The sequence below is a fragment of the Balaenoptera ricei genome, chromosome 14 (assembly GCF_028023285.1).
Source record: "Balaenoptera ricei isolate mBalRic1 chromosome 14, mBalRic1.hap2, whole genome shotgun sequence".
Taxonomy (NCBI): Eukaryota; Metazoa; Chordata; class Mammalia; order Artiodactyla; family Balaenopteridae; genus Balaenoptera; species Balaenoptera ricei.
This window is the reverse complement of record NC_082652.1, coordinates 22,041,102-22,058,938: the sequence shown is the minus strand read 5'-3', so window position 1 is coordinate 22,058,938 and position 17,837 is coordinate 22,041,102. Positions and strand designations below refer to the sequence as shown.

At 43.9% G+C, this 17,837-nt stretch overlaps 1 protein-coding gene across 5 annotated transcripts in view; it reads left to right on the top strand.

Annotated features, from left to right (window-relative positions):
- Positions 1-17,837, top strand: part of NF2 (NF2, moesin-ezrin-radixin like (MERLIN) tumor suppressor) — an 85,573-nt gene that overhangs the window by 16,570 nt on the left and 51,166 nt on the right. For all 5 annotated transcript variants that reach the window (XM_059893552.1, XM_059893553.1, XM_059893555.1 and 2 more), the window contains exon 2: positions 15,982-16,107. In XM_059893552.1, coding sequence (XP_059749535.1) covers positions 15,982-16,107 — 126 coding nt within the window. The remainder of the gene's footprint in view (positions 1-15,981; positions 16,108-17,837) is intronic.

The following is a 17,837-nucleotide window of genomic DNA, read 5'->3' as shown; positions in this document are numbered from 1 at the left end:
GAAAAATTAAGAAATTCTATTTATAATAGCATCAAAAAGTATAAAATATTTAGGAATAAATTTAACAAAAGAAGTGCAAAACTTATACTCTGGAAAATTGTAAAACATTGTTGAAAGAAATTAAAGATGATCTAAATAAATGGAAAAACATTCCTTGTTCATGGATCAGAAGACTTAACATTGTTAAGAGGCAATAGTCCCCAAATTAATCTACACATTCAATACAATCCGTATCAGAATCCCAGTTTACTCCTGTGTAGAAATTGACAAGCTGATTCTAAAATTCATATGGAATTGCCAGGGACCAGAATAGCTGAAACAGTCTTGAAAAAGAAGAACAAAATAGGAAGATTCGCCCTTCCTCACTTCAAAAAAATACTACAAAACAACCATAATCATGATTGTGTGGTACTGGCATAAAGATAGACATATAGATCAATGGAATAGAATTGAGAGTCCAGACATAAACCTATACATCTTTGATTAACTGATTTTTGACAAGGGTGCCAGTACCATTCATTGGGGGAATGAATAGTCTTTTCAACAAATGGTGCTAAGACAGTTGAATAGCTGCATGCAAAAGAATTAAGTTGAACCTGTAGTTTACACCATATACAAAAATTAACTCAAAATGGATTAAAGAGCTAAATGTAAGAACTAAAACTATAACACTCTCAGAAGAAAACATAGGGATAAATCTTCATGACTTAGGATTTGGCATAGGATTCTTAAGTATGACAACACAAAAAGCATGAGCAACAAAAGAATAAAATACATAAACTGGACTTCATCAAGACTGTGTTTTGAAGGACATCAAGAAAGTGGAAAGAAAAAAATATTGGCAAATCATGTATCTGATAAGGCTGTTATGTCTAATATATACGCAGAGCTCATAGCTCAGTAATAAACAGGCAAATAACCCAATTAAGGAATGAACAAAGGATCTGAATAGACATTTCTCTAAGGAAGATGTAGAAATGGCCAATAAGTACACGAAAAGATGCTCAACATCATCAATCAGTCATCAGGGAAATACAAATCAAAAACAACAGAGGGCATTTCCCTGGTGGTCCAGTGGCTAAGACTCTGTGCTCCCAATGCAGGGGGGCTGGGTTCGATCCCTGGTCAGGGAACTAGATCCTACATGCATGCCGCAACTAAGAGTTCTCAAGCTGCAACAAAAGAGCCTGCATGCAGCAACGAAAATCCCGCGTGCTGCAATTAAGACTCGGCGCAGCCTAAATAAATTTTAAAAACAAAACAAGCAAACAAACAAAACAACGAAATACCATTTTACCATAATGAGAGCCAACCAGTTGTATGACTAGAATCAAAAAAACATATAGGAACTTCCCTGGTGGCGCAGTGGTTAAGAATCCGCCTGCCAATGCAGGTGACACGGGTTCGAACCCTGGTCCGGGAAGATCCCACATGCCATGGAGCAACTAAGCCCATGTGCCACACCTACTGAGCCTGCGCTCTAGAGCCCGCGAGGCACAACTACTGAGCCCACGTGCTACAACTACTGAAGCCCACGCACCTAGAGCCCATGCTCCACAACAAGAGAAGCCACCGCAACGAGAAGCCCGCGCACCGCAATGAAGAGTAGCCCCCGCTCACCACAACTAGAGAAAGCCCGTGCACAGCAATGAAGCCCAATGCAGCCAAAAATAAATAAATAAAATAAATTAAAAAAAAAAAGACATATAATAACAAGTGTTGGTGAGAATATGAAGAAATTGGAATCCTCATATACCGCTGGTGGTGATGTAAAATGGTGCAGCGACTTTGGAAGAGTCTGGCAGTTCCTTAAACAGTTGAACATAGAGTTACCATATGGTCCAGCAATTTTACTTGTAGCTAGCTACTCAAAAGTGAAAACATGTCTATAGAGAAGCTGGTACATGAATGTTTATAGCAGCATTATTTGTAAAAGCCAAAAGGTGGAAACAACCCAGATGTCCATCAGATGATGAATGGATAAACAAAATGTGGTCTGTCTGTACAATGAGATATTATTTAGCAATAAAAAGGAAGGAGGTAACAATACATGCTACAACATGGATGAACCTTGAAAACATTATAAGTGGAAGAAGCCAGTCACAAAAGATCATATATTATATGATTCCATTCATATACAAGTCTATTATAGGGATATCTATAATGAAAGTAGATTTGTGATTGCTTAGGGCTGGGAAATTAGGTGCGGGGATAGGGGCACTATAGCTAAAGAGTACGAGGTTTCTTTTTAAGGTGATGAAAATGTTCTAAACTTGACTCTAATGGCTGCACAGCTCGGTGACTATGCTAAAAACCATTTACCTGTACACTTTAAATAGGTGAATTTTAAGGTATGTGAATTATATCTCAGTAGAGCTGTTTTTTAAAAAGCAGCCTTTGATAAAATTAAAAAATAATAGACATGACTTTGTTCCAATAAAACTTTCTTTATGGACATTGAAATTTGAATTTCATGTAATTTTCACAAGTGAGGAAATGTTATTAAAATTTTTTGGGGGGGAATTGCCTGGCAGTCCAGTGGTTAGGACTCCACGCTTTCACTGCCGAGGGCCCGGGTTCGATCCCTGGTCAGGGAACTACAATCCCACAAGCCGCACAGCATGCCAAAAAATAAAATAAAATAAAAAATTTTTAAAAATTAAAAAAAGTTTTTTTCAATCATTTAAAAATGTAAAACTCATTCTTAGTTCTCAAACTGCAGTGGGTTGGACTTGTCTTGTGGACCAGTTTACTGACCCCTGATCGAAGTTACTATTTGATACATGTTGTGAGAGACTGACCCACAGGGAAAGGAATTTTTTGTGACATTTGTTCGGCCATAATTTTGCAATGAAAAACTCTTAGTTTTTCTTCTTTAAACAGACCCCATGCCCAAAGAGGATAGACACTATTATCAGCAGTGCGGGATTCCTCAACCTTGGCACTATTGACATTTTGGCTGGAGGGTTCTTTGTGGTGGGGACTGCCCTGTGCAACGTAGGATGTGTAGCAGCATCTCTGGCCTCCACCCATTAGATTACAGGAGCACCTCCTACCTTGCCCCAGTTGTGACTACTAAAAAATGTCTTCAGACACCGGCAACTATCCCTGAAGGCAAAACACCCTCCTTTTCCCTCCACCCTATCCTCCACCACATTGAGAACCAGTGGAAGGAATAATAGTAGTGATATTCAGAGAGACAGACTGTTACAGCATACAGCCTGTCAAGCTTTAATGTACACATAAATGACCTGAGGATCTTGGTAAAATGCAGATTCTGATTCTGTAGTTCTGCGGTTGACTGAGAATTCTGCATTTCTAACAAATTCTCGAGTGATGCCAATGCTACTGGTCCAGGGACCACACTAAAGTAGCAAAGCAGTAGTAGTAGTAAAAAGTAGTAGCAGAGGGCCTCCCTGGTGGCGCAGTGGTTAAGAATCCGCCTGCCAGTGCAGGGGTCACGGGTTCGAGCCCTGGTCCGGGAAGATCCCACATGCCGTGGAGCAACTAAGCCCATGAGCCACAAGTACTGAGCCTGCGCTCTAGAGGCCACAAGCCACAGCTACTGAGCCCACGTGCCACAACTACTGAAGCCCGCATGCCTAGAGCCTGTGCCCCACAGCCAGAGAAGCCACTGCGATGAGAAGCCCGCGCACCGCAACAAAGAGTAGCCCCCGCTCAATGCAACTAGAGAAAGCCCGCGCGCAGAAACGAAGACCCAACGCAGCCAAAAATAAAATAAATAAATTTATAAAAATAAAAAAAGTAGTAGTAGAAAGTGCACAGGCTTTGAAATAAGACAGACCTGGGCTTGAATTCCAGCTAAACTACTGAAAGCTTGGATAAGATACTCAAGCTCTCTGAACCTCAGTATGCACATCAGTAAAATGGAACTACTATTACTGATCCTGCAAGGTTGTTCTAAGGACTCATGGAATGCTTAGTGCTGGGCAGAAAGGAAGGGACTATAGTCGGCCTAAAGCAGGAGGCTTGGGTCACCATGGGCACTGACTGCCCTGTTGTGATTTGTCCAGCCATTGTATCTCATCAAACCTCAAATTTCCAGTGAAAATACCTCTTTGTAAACCATGTTCAAATATTCTGTCGAAAGTAACGGTAGTTTGATTTATGATGATGGAGAGAACTCTGAGAAGCCACTGGTCTTGCTCTCCTGCTCTATTTTTATGTTGTACATTAACTGAGCAAGATGCTAATGCAAAGATGCATTTTGAAAAAAAAGAGAGATGGTACTTGAGGAATTCTTGGTTTTATTGAGGTCAAATGTAGGTGGCTTTCTAAGAAGGACTCAATTTCAGAACCAGTGGTAGTTAACATATGAATCATGTTAATGATACTAATCATTTCAGACTTTTTTGCTGCAGAGATAGGGGGAAAAATCTCTTTCTTGCACCACTTACTGCATTGCACAATTGGCTTGATGCTTTGGAGGATTTTTCCACTTGAAAGATTTGATAGTTGTCATTTTGAGAAAGTGGGTGCTGAACGTAATTTGCCAGGAGGCTAAACGGTTCTGTTATTTCTTTTCTAGGCAGGAATTTTACTCTAATAATTCAATCTATCAGTAAGAAGAGCCAAATATGAAAAATTTCTCGGAATTGAGTTGTGAGAGATCCTAATAACATCTTATATCAAAACCAAAGCCTCCTTCTCCTGTTTGTTGGCATCCCAAACATTTTCACATACCCAAGCAGAATTATGATTGGATTAAATACCAACATTACAGATCATTCCAGCATACAAGTGGACATACAGTGGTCCATGACGGGCAGAACTTTCAAAAGGAGAAGACAGAAAGAACAACTCTGGTGATTTCAGTAAGATGTTAAATCCTAGACACCCCAAGATCGAGGCAAATGATTCCCTTCCAGGATGTAAACTCCAGGAGGGAGTTCAGACTGGTGTTTGAACCCTGGCTTCTCCGTGGAGCTCTTCTGTGACCTTGGGCAAATCTCTTTTTTCTCCCAGGCCTCAGTTCTTCCACTGTAAAACGGGGAAGAACTTGATTTCAAAGGCTCTCAGCTTCGCATCCTATTTTAGGTGATCTGGGCGGAAGAAGCTCGGTGTGCAACTTTCTGTTTCATAGTTCCTTCTTAGGTAGGAAGTCATTTCAGGGTTTGAGCATGAAGGTATGAGAAAATCTGCTAGAGGACAGAACAAATATTGCTTAGGGAAAAGAGCCAGCATCCTGATAGAAGGGGTAAGTTGGCTTAGGTGGAAGGAAGACCCACCACTGCCCCCGTCTCCCTGATTGATCTTAGGCTTACCTCTCTAAACCTAAATACTATTATTCTAAATGAGAATAATAGTATTTTCTTATAGGATTGTTTTAAGGCATGAACGAGGTAGACCTTTACAGGTACTTAGCCCAGGGCCCGACCATAGTAAGCACTTGGTAAACATTAGCTTCGTATCATGAGTTGGTAGTGTGAGAATAAAGAGGAAAGGTCTCATGCTAGAGGCACTGTAAATTTTCTCCTTTAATCATCTCCTTCATTTTCTTTGAATCTTCTTCAGGTTATCCATGGCTTTGTAATTGTAGACCCTCTAGACTCCACAATTAGTCTAAATATAATGAGCTTTACCTTATGTCATATACTTAAGGATCTTTTTTGTAATGTGCTCTATAACTGGTCTCTATTTAGCTTGATGTCCACTGTGATAGCAGGATTCTTTTCTGATTTCACCATGCTTAATTATTCTCCATTCCTTTGTCTCCCGTGTGTCATTTTGAAATTTTTCTCTTTTGTTTTTGATGACTTCTCCAATTATTCATGCTAGTTTTGCATTCTTCTCCAAGAACATTTTTGGTGCTTGTTTATTCTTAATTTCAGAAGTTAAAAAAGCATTTGCGGTCTTAAAAACCCAGAATTGAGTTTTCTCAGAGCCGGTAATCATTTTAGCCAGCTGATGACAAGGCTTCTCTGGTTTGTGACAGGATGATGTGTTCCATCCTCCTGTCTGTGCTTTGTCTGATTTAGATTCTAAGTCCACATGTTTTAGTACTTTTTAAAAACAATTTTTAAATTTTTGGCTGCGTTGGGTCTTCGTTGCTGCGAGTGGCTTTCTCTAGTTGTGGCGTGCGGGGGCTGCTCTTCATTGTGGCGCACGGGCTTCTCATTGCGGTGGCTTCTCTTGTTGCGGAACGCAGGCTCTAGGTGCACGGGCTTCAGTTGTTGTGGCTCGCAGGTTCTAGAGCGCAGGCTCAGTAGTTGTGGCTCATGGGCTTCGTTGCTCCATGGCATGTAGGATCTTCCAGGCCCAGGGCTCGAACCCATGTCCCCTGCATTGGCAGGTGGATTCTTAGCCACTGCGCCACCAGGGAAGCCCGCTTTAGTACATTTTTGGCAAGCAAAAATTTATTACCAACTTAGTGCTGGCCTCGGGAAAAAATCTTTAATCAAATCTTCAGTCACCTGTGCTGAGTTGAGGCACTTGTCCTAGTTCAGGAATCACTCCGACACCACTAGGTGGGGTCAGAGCACATCATTTCTAAAGGAATTGGCCTTTTTCCTCTCCTTTTTTTGAAGTACTTTTAAATATAAATTACAATTTTCACAGAGTCCAGGGCAGGAGGAGTTAATCCGCTGGGTAACACTTAGTCATAGGTGGTGTTTCAGAGTCTGTTCATTTTACTTCATGTTTAGGCATTTGAAATTGAGCTTTGTGCTGCCAGCACTGAATTTACTATTGTTTCCTATTCATAGCTCTCTGCAGAGTTCTTATTCTCAGTACTTGAAACATTTGTAATCATTGGTAATTGCTGAATATCAACAGCATGCTTGGAGCTAAAAAACTTGTATTTTTCATTAGCATGACAATCACCATTTTTGTTGCATTAGAGAGTTCATTATTGTAAGTCAACTCCTGATTATTAGTAGTAAGGAACATGATCGCAGTGGCAGTACCTGAGTAAAGGAAAGTAGAAAGCACACAGAAATTAAGTGTTAAGGGTCATTGACACCCCCCAAAATGATTTTAAGATATAGAATGGGATGTTAAAGGATTAAAAGAAAATGATTATAGCAGTGAAAAAAGTACTCCACGGTTTATACAAAACCATCTCAAGCTCGTAGACTCAGAGGGTATTAATCCTGAAAGCCCACTTGATGAGTGTGGAAGCTGAAACCCAGAGAGGTTAAGCGACTTTCCCAACACAGCGGGTTTGGGTGTTTTATAGCTATTTGACAAGGCCATGATTGCCCTCATGTTGTGAGTTAAATTCCAAAGATAGAGATTGTCTTCTTTACTTTGGAGGAATTGCATTGCTTTTATAGCATATAACTATTGTTTCTTTTTGCTTTGTCATCTGTCAGCCGACTTTCAAAGCTTCAAGCCTCTCATCTTTTTTCACAGCATTATAAAATTTGGGCCTTGCACGGGGGCACAATTGATTGACAGGTGAAGAAACTGAGGCGCAGTTGAGCTGTGTGGCTCACCCAAGGTTGTGCATGGTGGAGGGGGGAGTTTAGGACGCAGATCCCCTCTCTGGGCTCATGGCCGCTGCCAGAACCTGTCTCCACTAAAGCAGGCAACGTGCCAGGAGCTGCAAACATAAGGACTTTTCTCCCCCCAAAAAATCTATAATTCATTTTGTCTTGAAAGACTTCTCAGAGTTTAAAACCTCTGTTTTGTGGCTTGCCGAGGCGCTGTGATCTGTTTCTTACTGGTCTCTTGTTCTGTGGAAATTTTTCTTGGTTGGCTCTTTGAGATTTAGATTTCCTTGCCAAGGTATTTTTAGAGAGTGGAGATCAGTATGTGTCCCCAAAGAGGGGGGGGGGGATATATACCTTCAGGCCCAATTATGCAATTAGAATTTTAATGAGGAGTGTCATAAATTCTTGCTTCATTGCAATCATTACCTAGAAGACTGTTCTACTCAGAAGGCTCAGCTTAGGTATCATCATCATTATCATCATCATCAGCCAACCACAAGCATTTGTGAAGTGGCCACAGATTATGCAGCACTTGCGCGGGTCCTGGGAGACTTAGAGAGAGAGAGAGAGAGAGAAAGAGGAAGAGAGAAAGGGAGAGAGAGAGAGAGAGAGAGAGAGAGAGAGAGAGTGTGTGTGTGTGTGTGTGTGTGTTAGCCCTTGCCTTCAAGGAGTTTATGATCTGCAGAATTGCAGGAAGGACAGGAATCTTGGGGAAAGACAGGCACCTCATTTTTCCGTGTATGTAAAGTACATACTAACTCACATATCTGGTATTGTATGCGGGGGAGGGAGACAGTGGTGAGGTAAAGAAGGGATCTTAGAAAGGTCTGGTTGTGGGTAACTAGAAGCATGTAGGTTTGCTGACCAGGAAGGGCACAGGCTGCCTTGTAGCAAGGCAGAGCAGTTGGTTGGAGGAGAGAGGAAGTGATTGGTGGAGGGCCTTGAAACCAATGATTTAAATAGATTCAGCATACTAACAGCGATGATTGGAGGGCTGGGAGAGGAGAATTACTTGCTGTGGTTGATTATGGCAGAAACTGACAGGGCAAGATTGGACCTGAGTTTTTTGTCTTGTTTTGTTTCGTTTTGTTTTTGCAAAAAGGAGGTTTCAGGTTTGTAAGATTTTGTGCAGATTGAGCTAAGGGATTCGGGGGTCATGATTGATAGAGCAAAGAGACGAGTCTCTTTTTTTGGCTAAAATATTGTTTCTATTTGGAGGGTCTCCTTTTCCCTCAGAAATAATGGCTGATTAGGAGTGGTGTGTGTGTGTCCTTAACCACGACAGGAAACACAGACATGAGACACAGAACCTGCTTCCATGGTATGAGTCGGGGAGGGTCGGTTTTACACCCCCATTACTGCACTCTTTTATCCTCTTTGATTAACTGGAATAGATTTTAATGGGACTCATTATTCACTACTGCACGGCAAAATCATTTTTATAACTCTTTCCATTGTGTTTACTTTGTAAATGGAGGTGTTTGGCATCTGTTTTTTCAAAACAGACCAATAAAAGTTGTATTTAGGTTTGGATCTGGCACATCAGCATCTTAAATTCTCAACTCTTCTCTGAAATCGGTTCTCGTAGGGCAGCCACGACTGCAAAAGTCAATTAGGGGTGAACGTGGAGAGGGGAGATCACAGCCCTCCTTGCTCTCGCATTCCCGAAATCATGGTAAACATGCTACATGTGTCCTGAGTCCGGGGAGGCACGGTTCCTTCTATTGCTCTGTCTGTAAGGGAGCTAACCTTTCAATAGTTTTTATGGAAAATGCTGGGGCAGCTTGTGAACTAATTAGAAGAAACCCTGATAAGTGAATGCCGGGTCTGTCCGTCGGTTCTCTTTCCTCTTCTGTGGAGTAGACAGCCAGTCAAATAGCATCTCTTGTGTGGCTGATAATCCTGTCCCCCAACATCTATGAAATGGGATGTCGCTTCTCTGCTAGCTTCTCCAGGTTTGAGTCTTCTCTGTAAAGCTGAAGTTTCTCTGGGGCTTCTGATTCTCAGGCATTTCACACATGGCAGCCACATTCGGTTCTGTGCACGGCCCAGAGAAAGCAGTGCGAGAAATGCAATGCGAAGGCTGCCAAAGCCAAAAAAACAAGTGGTAGTTTTAGGGTTGTGAGTCTAAACGTGGCCTGTTGTAAGAAGATGTCGCAGACGTTATTCAAAATGCTTCCCCGGTTAATAGACCCTGATCAGTCCTGTAGGTTATTGGTGCCAGTTGCTTCCAACAACAGAAAAGTGCTGCATTCCAGCTACGTTCCTGCTGCAGAGCGTAAGTGCTTAGTGCTATTTCCTTAAAACATTCGAGGTTGATAAATGACAAGCACTTCACTCTGGGTAAAGCTCATAAATCCAGCCCCTACAAAAGATAACAAGCTGACAGCACTTAGTCCTGTTTATAAAGTTCATACACATCCGTCTGTGATAGAGGCACGGGATGGATCTGGGAAATAGCACCGCAGCCCGTTAAAGTAATGCAAGAACACAGCCACGATGCAAGACGCTCCGTGCGCCCAGACTCCCTGCCATTTGCCCTGCGCTTCAAGGGCATCTGGAGGCCGAGGCCCACGGAGCCGGAGCCCACACGCCGTGGAGTCCGGCTCCTTCCTGCAAATCTCCTTTCTCCCTCCCTCCACCGCTCCTTTTCTGCCTGCAAGATGAGCCCCTGCCTCGTCGCCTTCCTCCCTTCGCTGGGCTGAGCGGAGGTGGGGGGTGGGGGGTGAGGGGGTATGTGGAGCAGTGGAACACTTCCCCCAGGGCAGAAGAGATGAGTTCAGGTGAACATTTCATCAGCACCAGGGGCTGTTCTCTTTTTGGCAATCTGTTCAGGAAAAATGACAAACCCTCCAAAAAGGCCTGTAAGTAGCATAAGTGCAAAGCCTGAATGGCTTATGTGCTAGCAGGTGTCAGAAGAGAAAATGTTTTAATAAAAAAAGAAACCCGAGACTCATCCCACTGGTCGTGGCTCCTTAGAGACGTGGCAGGTATTGTTCAGGGGGGCCTGGGTGCTCAGAGCAGGGACTGAATGACCCAGGCCCTGAGTGGCCGTGGTGGGTGCGAGCTGTCACATGTGTGGGGCTGAAGCCATGTACTCAGTACCGCACTGAACATTCAGTACTGCAGATAGGACAGTCACGCTGCTTGTCAGATACCAGAAGAGCGCAAAGAACGTTCCTTCACTTGACAACAGCCTGGACCCAAGCGGCAGACATGCTGTTCCCTCCGGCTGGAGTGACCTCTCTTCCTTCAGCCCCTTCACCAGAGGACCAACTGCTGCCTGGCTTTCGAGACCCATCTCAGACAGCATCTCCCCAGGGAAGCCACTCACCCCACAGACCCCCAGGCCCGAGCTGTGTTCCCTCAGTCCTCTGTTCTGTGAGCATTTGCCAGGTTGCACTTTCCTTATCTGTTCACCTGTCTTCCCCATCAGCCGTGAATAGGGACAGCGTCTTGTCCCAGATTCATCATTCATCTCTGGGACCGAGTGCAGTGACTAGGATGTAGTGGGTGCTCAATAAATATTTGTCAAGTGAGTGATGGTATGGTTAGCACGATGAGAATTGATGGTGCCCTTTCTGATCTGCCATCCATCATGCGAGGAGTGGAACACAACTGGAGGCTTTAAACCATGCCACTTGAGAATATAAGAAGAGGCGGGGTTAGAATGAGTAATCACCACCTTTTATTGAGTATTTACTGTGGCACCTTCTTAGACTTTTCAAATGTATCAGTGCACTTAATCCTGAGATCAATCTGCTAAAACAGGTTCTGTTTATTATCCCTGTTGCAAAGCACAAGGAAGTTCAATAACTTGCCCAAGGTCACACAGTGGCAGCACTGAGATTCATACCGATGTTGGATAACCACTGTTTCTCTCTGCCTTTTAGACTGGTTCCTGGAAGGAATTAAGCCCTAATCTTCGGAAACATCCATCTTATGTAATGATTTAGCTTCTCTCCTGTACATCTAGAATGTTATGAGTTTTGTTCCATCCTAGGGAAAAAGGAGAAAACAGCCACTCAGACAGCTTTCTGTGGTTCACACGACACGTCAGAGTTAGGAGACAAAGAATTGGTTTTATTTTTATTTTATTTTTATTTTTTATTTTTTTTGGCCATGCCATATGGCTTTCGGGATCTTAGTTCCCCAGCTGTGCCCCCTGCAGTGGAAGCGTGGAGTCCTAACCACTGGACTGCCAGAGAATTCCCAAGAATTGATTTTAGACGGTAGTTGGAAGCACAGCAAGTGTTCCCCAGCCTCTGTTCTCCAGCCAGACTGAACTACAATACTGTCATTTCCTACAAGAACCATCTAGACCTCTAGACCTTCGCATATGCTCTTCCCTCTGCTGTAACACACTTCCCTGCTCTCTCCTCCTTCCCCAAGGCTGGTCTTCACTTGGCTTCTCTTTCCCACCAGTTCAGATGCCATTGCCCACCCCTTCAAGATAGAGGGTCCCTCCAGTCCCTGATGTCCCTGTTGTGGCACTGGGTGCTATAGTGCTGACTACCACACCTGGAGTTGATTTGTGTGTGGGGCGAGGGGAATGATTATCTGTTCCTGACAGTTTCACACTCTGGGCCTGTTGTCTTCAGCCCCCCATTTATCCCCTGCACCTCAGCTGGTGCTCGGACACAGCGTGTGTTCACTAAATGTTTGTCGAAGGAGTGGACGAATGGGGGTTCATTTTGCTTTACACTTTTGAGCCTCGGGTTTTTGAAGTGGTCAAGTCTGTTCTGTCGCACAGCCATTGTTTGCCACGTCTTGTGTGTACGCACTCGGCGGGTGCCGTGGGGAGTAGAGAGATGACCGGCGTTGCTCTTGTTCTGAGGTGCCTACGATCTAGGGAGATGCTTAGGTGGTCACATCACCTTCCCACATCAGCACCGCGCGGTGGACCAGTGATAGAACTGGAGGCGGGCGTGCTCATGCTCTCGCGAGTCGGCAGCACCAAGGAAGCCCCATCGCAACCCAAGACCTCCCGTCCACAGGGTGTCCCAAGAACCACCAGGAGCAACTGTGACCGGTGGTTCTTGTTTGTGAAGAAGTAGAAACCCAAATTAGGAAGACTAAGCAAGCCTCATACATTTGGGGAAAGCATGCTGAAAAGTGCACCCTCATCTAGGTAACAACACATTGGAGGTTAGATTTAGCCCAAGAGAAAAACTTAATGACTTAAAACTAGAACACTTTATTTTGTAAATAGAGCTAAGACTTAAAATCAGGTGTATTTGGGACATCTCTACTTGGTTTCCTCAGGCACCCTATCTTACTTTGTCTAGAACTTAATTACTAATCTGTTTCCGTCAAAACTTGCTGCTCCTGCTTCTCCTGTCTTCCATCCCTCCTTTACTGGAACCACCTGATGCTCAAGCCAGAAATTCAGGTGTTTCTCTTGATGCTTTTCCAGTTCTCAGGCTTTCTCTCCTTCCCACTGCCTTCATCAAGGCAGGAGTTGGCCTCCCTTCTGCCCTTCTTGATTCCAGGCTCCTTTCCTCCAACCCATTCTCCACCCTGTTGTTAGTGCACATTCTAGAATGCAGGTCTGGTCCCATCATTCCTCTGCCTCAGGGTATATGGAGAGTCCTGGTCCATCCCCACCACGCCCACTGAGTTCAGGCTGTCTGTTTCACCTCTGCCAGATGACATGCAGTTCCCTGTAGAGATCATGATGTTTGTTTTTAGACTTATTTCCTTTTCTCCTTTAACTAATTCTCCCTTGTTCTTTAAAGCTTTTTCTAACCTGGGTCGTTACTTGAGTCTTCGGCAGGGAACATTCTTCCAGAATTTCACATCCTCAGTGTCTAATATTGCTGGGCACATAGGATGTGCTGTGTAATGCTTGCTGAAAGATTAGCTGAGAGGATGGGGAGTTCCCTGGTGGCCTAGTGGTTAAGATTCCAGGCTTTCACTGCTGTGGACAGTGTTCAGTCCCTGGTCGGGGAACTGAGATCCCACAAGCCTCGAGGTGCAGCCAAAAAAAGGATTAGATGAGTGGAAGCAGAGGCTTTAATTCACATTGAGCTGTAAAGGAGCAATAAATACCTGGCTCTTCTGAAAATGGGTTTTGTTTTAAGGTGGGAGAAGAGTGTTAAGATACCAGTTACTAACTGGAAAAGGTGGCTGGGGAGTGCTGGAGGAGAGCAAGATGAAAGGAACCCCACAGAGCAGAAAAAGAGGCGATCTGGGGGGTTGCCTACCTTAGACCACCAAGAAAAAGGCCAGTGTCTGCTGTAGCAGGCTGCCAAAGAATGTTTCCTTATACAAGAAGGGGACAGGTCTACTGTAGGTAATTAATTACTCAGACTCATTTCCAATTTGACACCCTACAATTCTTAAAGTTGAAAATCTAAGCCAGGCATTCTGAATCCGTGTGAGAATTTTTCCCCTCTCTTCACTTTATTGCAAGCTCCATAGTAGCAAAGACATTGTCTCTGCATTCAACAGAGATAATTTTGCATTTTAGAAACAAGGAAGTAGAAAACTGCATTAATACGAGATTATGTTTGAGAATTTAAGCTCCCAAGTCAGGAAATCCACTCAGCATTCTCTTGGTAGCTCTCGTTTAGACGCACCACACACCCACTTGCAGACAGCCCCTTCGTGCCAGAGCCTGCCCTGCGGTGGCCGTGAGTTATGGCGGACTGGGGATCATTACCTTGATCTTCTTGGCCTTTGGGTATTTCACTTCTCCAAGTTAATGTGTGCTCTTAAGTGTTAACATTATCTTATAGCAAAGTAGTCATTTATAATTTATATACTATGTACTGGCTTAAAATAGAAACAAGAAGATAATCAGCATCCTGAAGCTCCTAGTTTTCCAAAATAACATTTCTTCAGAGAAGTCTGCCTGTAGGAATTAAAACCTACCGTGAATTAAAAAACCCTTTGTCCCAGTGTCAGACTGGGACACAGGTGTGCCAACAAGCATTATTAAGCCTTATAAAAGGGGAAGGAGATCATTTTTTTAAAATAAAACATTTTATTTTATTCTACTCAAAATAATTTCTAAAGAACTCAACCTTTATAGTGTTGCAGGGGCCCCACTGAAGTCACAGAGAGGGGACTGGGGCAGAGCTAGAGCGTCTTTTGGAGAAGGACAAAAGCTAATCCATATCTCCACCCCGTGTCTGCTGCAGTTTTGGTGTCCTTCCATCTAGGCTGCTCCTTTGCTCTTTGACTTTGACTATACACATGGAGAAGGATGGGCTTTCCTGTTGAGTTCCTCGTAGGGAACACGCCGTCCATTCACATATATTAAAAATAGAAGGCCTGCTTGAAAAATCCTCTAGAATCAGGTTTTAGCAAACACCAATCAGATTTTAGAGGTCTAACTTATTTTTTTTTCCTACTTGCTTTTATAAGAAGTCTCTGAACCCTGAACTTTCCCCAGTTCCTTTTCATTGTGCATCTTCAGTGTACCAGGACCTTGGGTGGAAATTTCTAATGAGAGCAGGAGAAGGACAGACGCCCCTGCAGTCAGGTGGTCTTCCTCTTCCGATGTCTGGCGACCTTGTATTTGAATCCACCATCTGTGACCACCATCTCCGTGATGTGTCTCGTGCTCATCCCTGTACACAGGTGTCCATTTGAATGTCCACCTGATACTTGGGGGCCACTGACTGGGGTCGAGGCGAGCAGCCGCTATGGGTACTATGGGAACATCCTGGGTGATTTAACTTAAAAGCCACGGGTGGCAACATTTACTAAGCTCCTGGGTATTTTATTCCCCTATTATGATATTGAACCTGCTTTTCTGGCCACAAGATTGAAGAGCTGAGAAATGGGTTTAGCAGCCATTGCTTCAGGTCCTTTTGAAAATGAGGCTACGGGATTAGCACACTACAGTATATTCCTGTCTGTTTGTCCCCTGGGTTTTGATACAAGAGTTTGAAGTTGCTGCGTGTGGCCGTGGGTGGACACCTCCTCTTTGGCCTGGGTTACACATCATGACGGGGAGAGACCCGTGATTGGACTGGCTGGTCTCTAGTGTTTCTTTTTCCCCATGATTTGTGACGTCAGTTACAACATCTTACCCTATGTTGTGTTTTAAAAAAAATCAAGTAAAACTAGTCTTTACATTTTAAAAAGCTAGCCTTTTATTAAAGGGCAGAGTCACGATTAAAAAGAAAATCAACAACAAAATCTTGAGGAAACGAATGTCTCTAGAAGCTAACCTCGGATTAACGGGAGAAGCTTGACTCTCCTAAATGTGGACGTTATTTAGCAGCTTTCCTAAATTAGCAGCTTTGGGCATATTAAGATCTGTAAGGAACTGTCCAAGGGAGGTATTGTGTATGCTATGCAGTGATTAAGCCATTAAGCTCTAATTATTATTTTCCCACTCATGGTTTTGTGTAGGAAGGTTTACAATTATTTAGGAATTCTTTGCTCCTCGGCCATCTTAGCGTCATCCCCACCTTTCAGAACCTGAGGTGGGGGGAGCAGAGAAAAGGTTTTCCTGCGGGCTGCTTACCACTTGGGCTCAGCTGTCTTCCCCTGTTGGTTTGTTCCCTTGCAGATGAAGTGGAAGGGGAAGGACCTGTTTGACTTGGTGTGCCGGACCCTGGGGCTTCGGGAAACCTGGTTCTTTGGCCTGCAGTATACAATCAAGGACACCGTGGCCTGGCTCAAGATGGACAAGAAGGTGGGCCCAGACCCTGATGACACCAGTGGGGCTGGCATGGGCTCTGGATTTCCCCTGAGCATGTGTCTAGCATCATGGGGCATTATGGTACACAGCAGAGAGAGGGGCAGGTTGCGGAGGAAGTTATACGGGACAGGATGCGGGCCTGGGGAGGCCCCGCCCCTGTTCCTCACCAGCTACCCCGGGCCTGCAGAACCACCCAGAACTGACCTGCCGCCATCCCTGGCTTCTTCCTTGTTGTCACCGGGTGTCACCTGATTGCTTCAGGCTTAATGCCGTTCTGTTGACTGAGCCATGAGTCAGGCTTTGTGGATAAAAATTACTATTGTATTATCGTTTTGGGTTTTTTTCGCACAATTTATGTCTTTGAAAGATTTTCTTGGGGCTCCTGTTCTTTAGGGAATTTTTAAGAGTCTTTTTGAGAAACACCATGGCCCAACTCAATTTATTCATTAACATGATCTAAGGAATAAAGAGTGCCCTGGTTCCCGCAGTGAAGGAAGAATGTCTATTTTGTTCTCATGATATTCTGGGGCTTCTGAGGCCTGGTGGACAAGTCTGGACTCCCAGCAGTTCTAATGTGGCTTAGAAATGGATACTGCCTCGGGGAACTGCCCTCTGCGTGGGTTTGTATGTGCTCACAAAGACGCTGTCACCTACTTACCTGCCAACCTATCCATGGAGACTCTGAGAGCAGGGCCGTATGTTTTAGTCAGTGACTCCTAAAAGACCCCTGAATCTCCGAGTAAGTCAGTGTCTCATTTTTACCCCAAATTACCCCCTGCAATTGCCTACCTCATTCTATTATCTACTGCTTGGCATGATAAACAGTGAAAGCCTGCCGTCTTCTACCAGTTTGACTCTAAACTCAGGTGTTCAAATTGTGTTTACATATGTACGCAGTAATCTGAATCTTCACGTTGGGGTCCCTGCTGGTTATAAATTTCACATGGTAATTCCCAACGATCATGAATGTCCAAGTGCTGCCATGCCAAGAAGAGCGTCCTAGATCAGGTTTATTTTGAATCTCTTGGGCACCACGACCAGGAATTTGGGCAGGAGCCTGGAGAGTTATCTATCAAAGACAGCAAAACCTTCAGTATCATTTTGTGACTCTCGGCAAAGTAAATTTGAAATCGTACCTGAGTGTTGGCCAAATGGATATTAGATTGGGGGCCTCAGGAGCCATGGAGCCTGCTGCTCAAAGGAAATAAATTATGACACATGTTAATGGAGACTTGTAGCCTGTCACATGGCATGTTTATGTCCTGAGATGAAATTCATTCTGGAGAGCAGATGGCTCAAGCTTTCCAGTGGGTGGATGAAATTGTTAGAAGATTAAAGGCAGAGTGGTTTACTGGCTGTGCTCAAGTATTTCGTGGGGCATCTCTAGAGGTTCCTTGAAACAAAGGGTTGCCATGATGGACGTGTTTCACTTTTGTTGCTCAGTTAATGTTTAGATGATTTCACAGATATCTAGTTCATCATCTCTAAGCTCCATTCCAGTATGGACCTAAATGTTGGAGGTAGTCAGCAAGACAAAAGAATAAAGGAAGATTCCACTACTTGAGAAAATTAAAAAACCTTCAGCCTACCGTAAAGGATAGTGCCCAAGGCCTTTGAGTTATAAATTTCTAGTTTTTAGCTATCTCTGTGGCCTTGAAAACATTTGTGCCTGAATCATCTTAGCTCCACTCACCACTTGGGGATATTGATTAATTTGATTAATT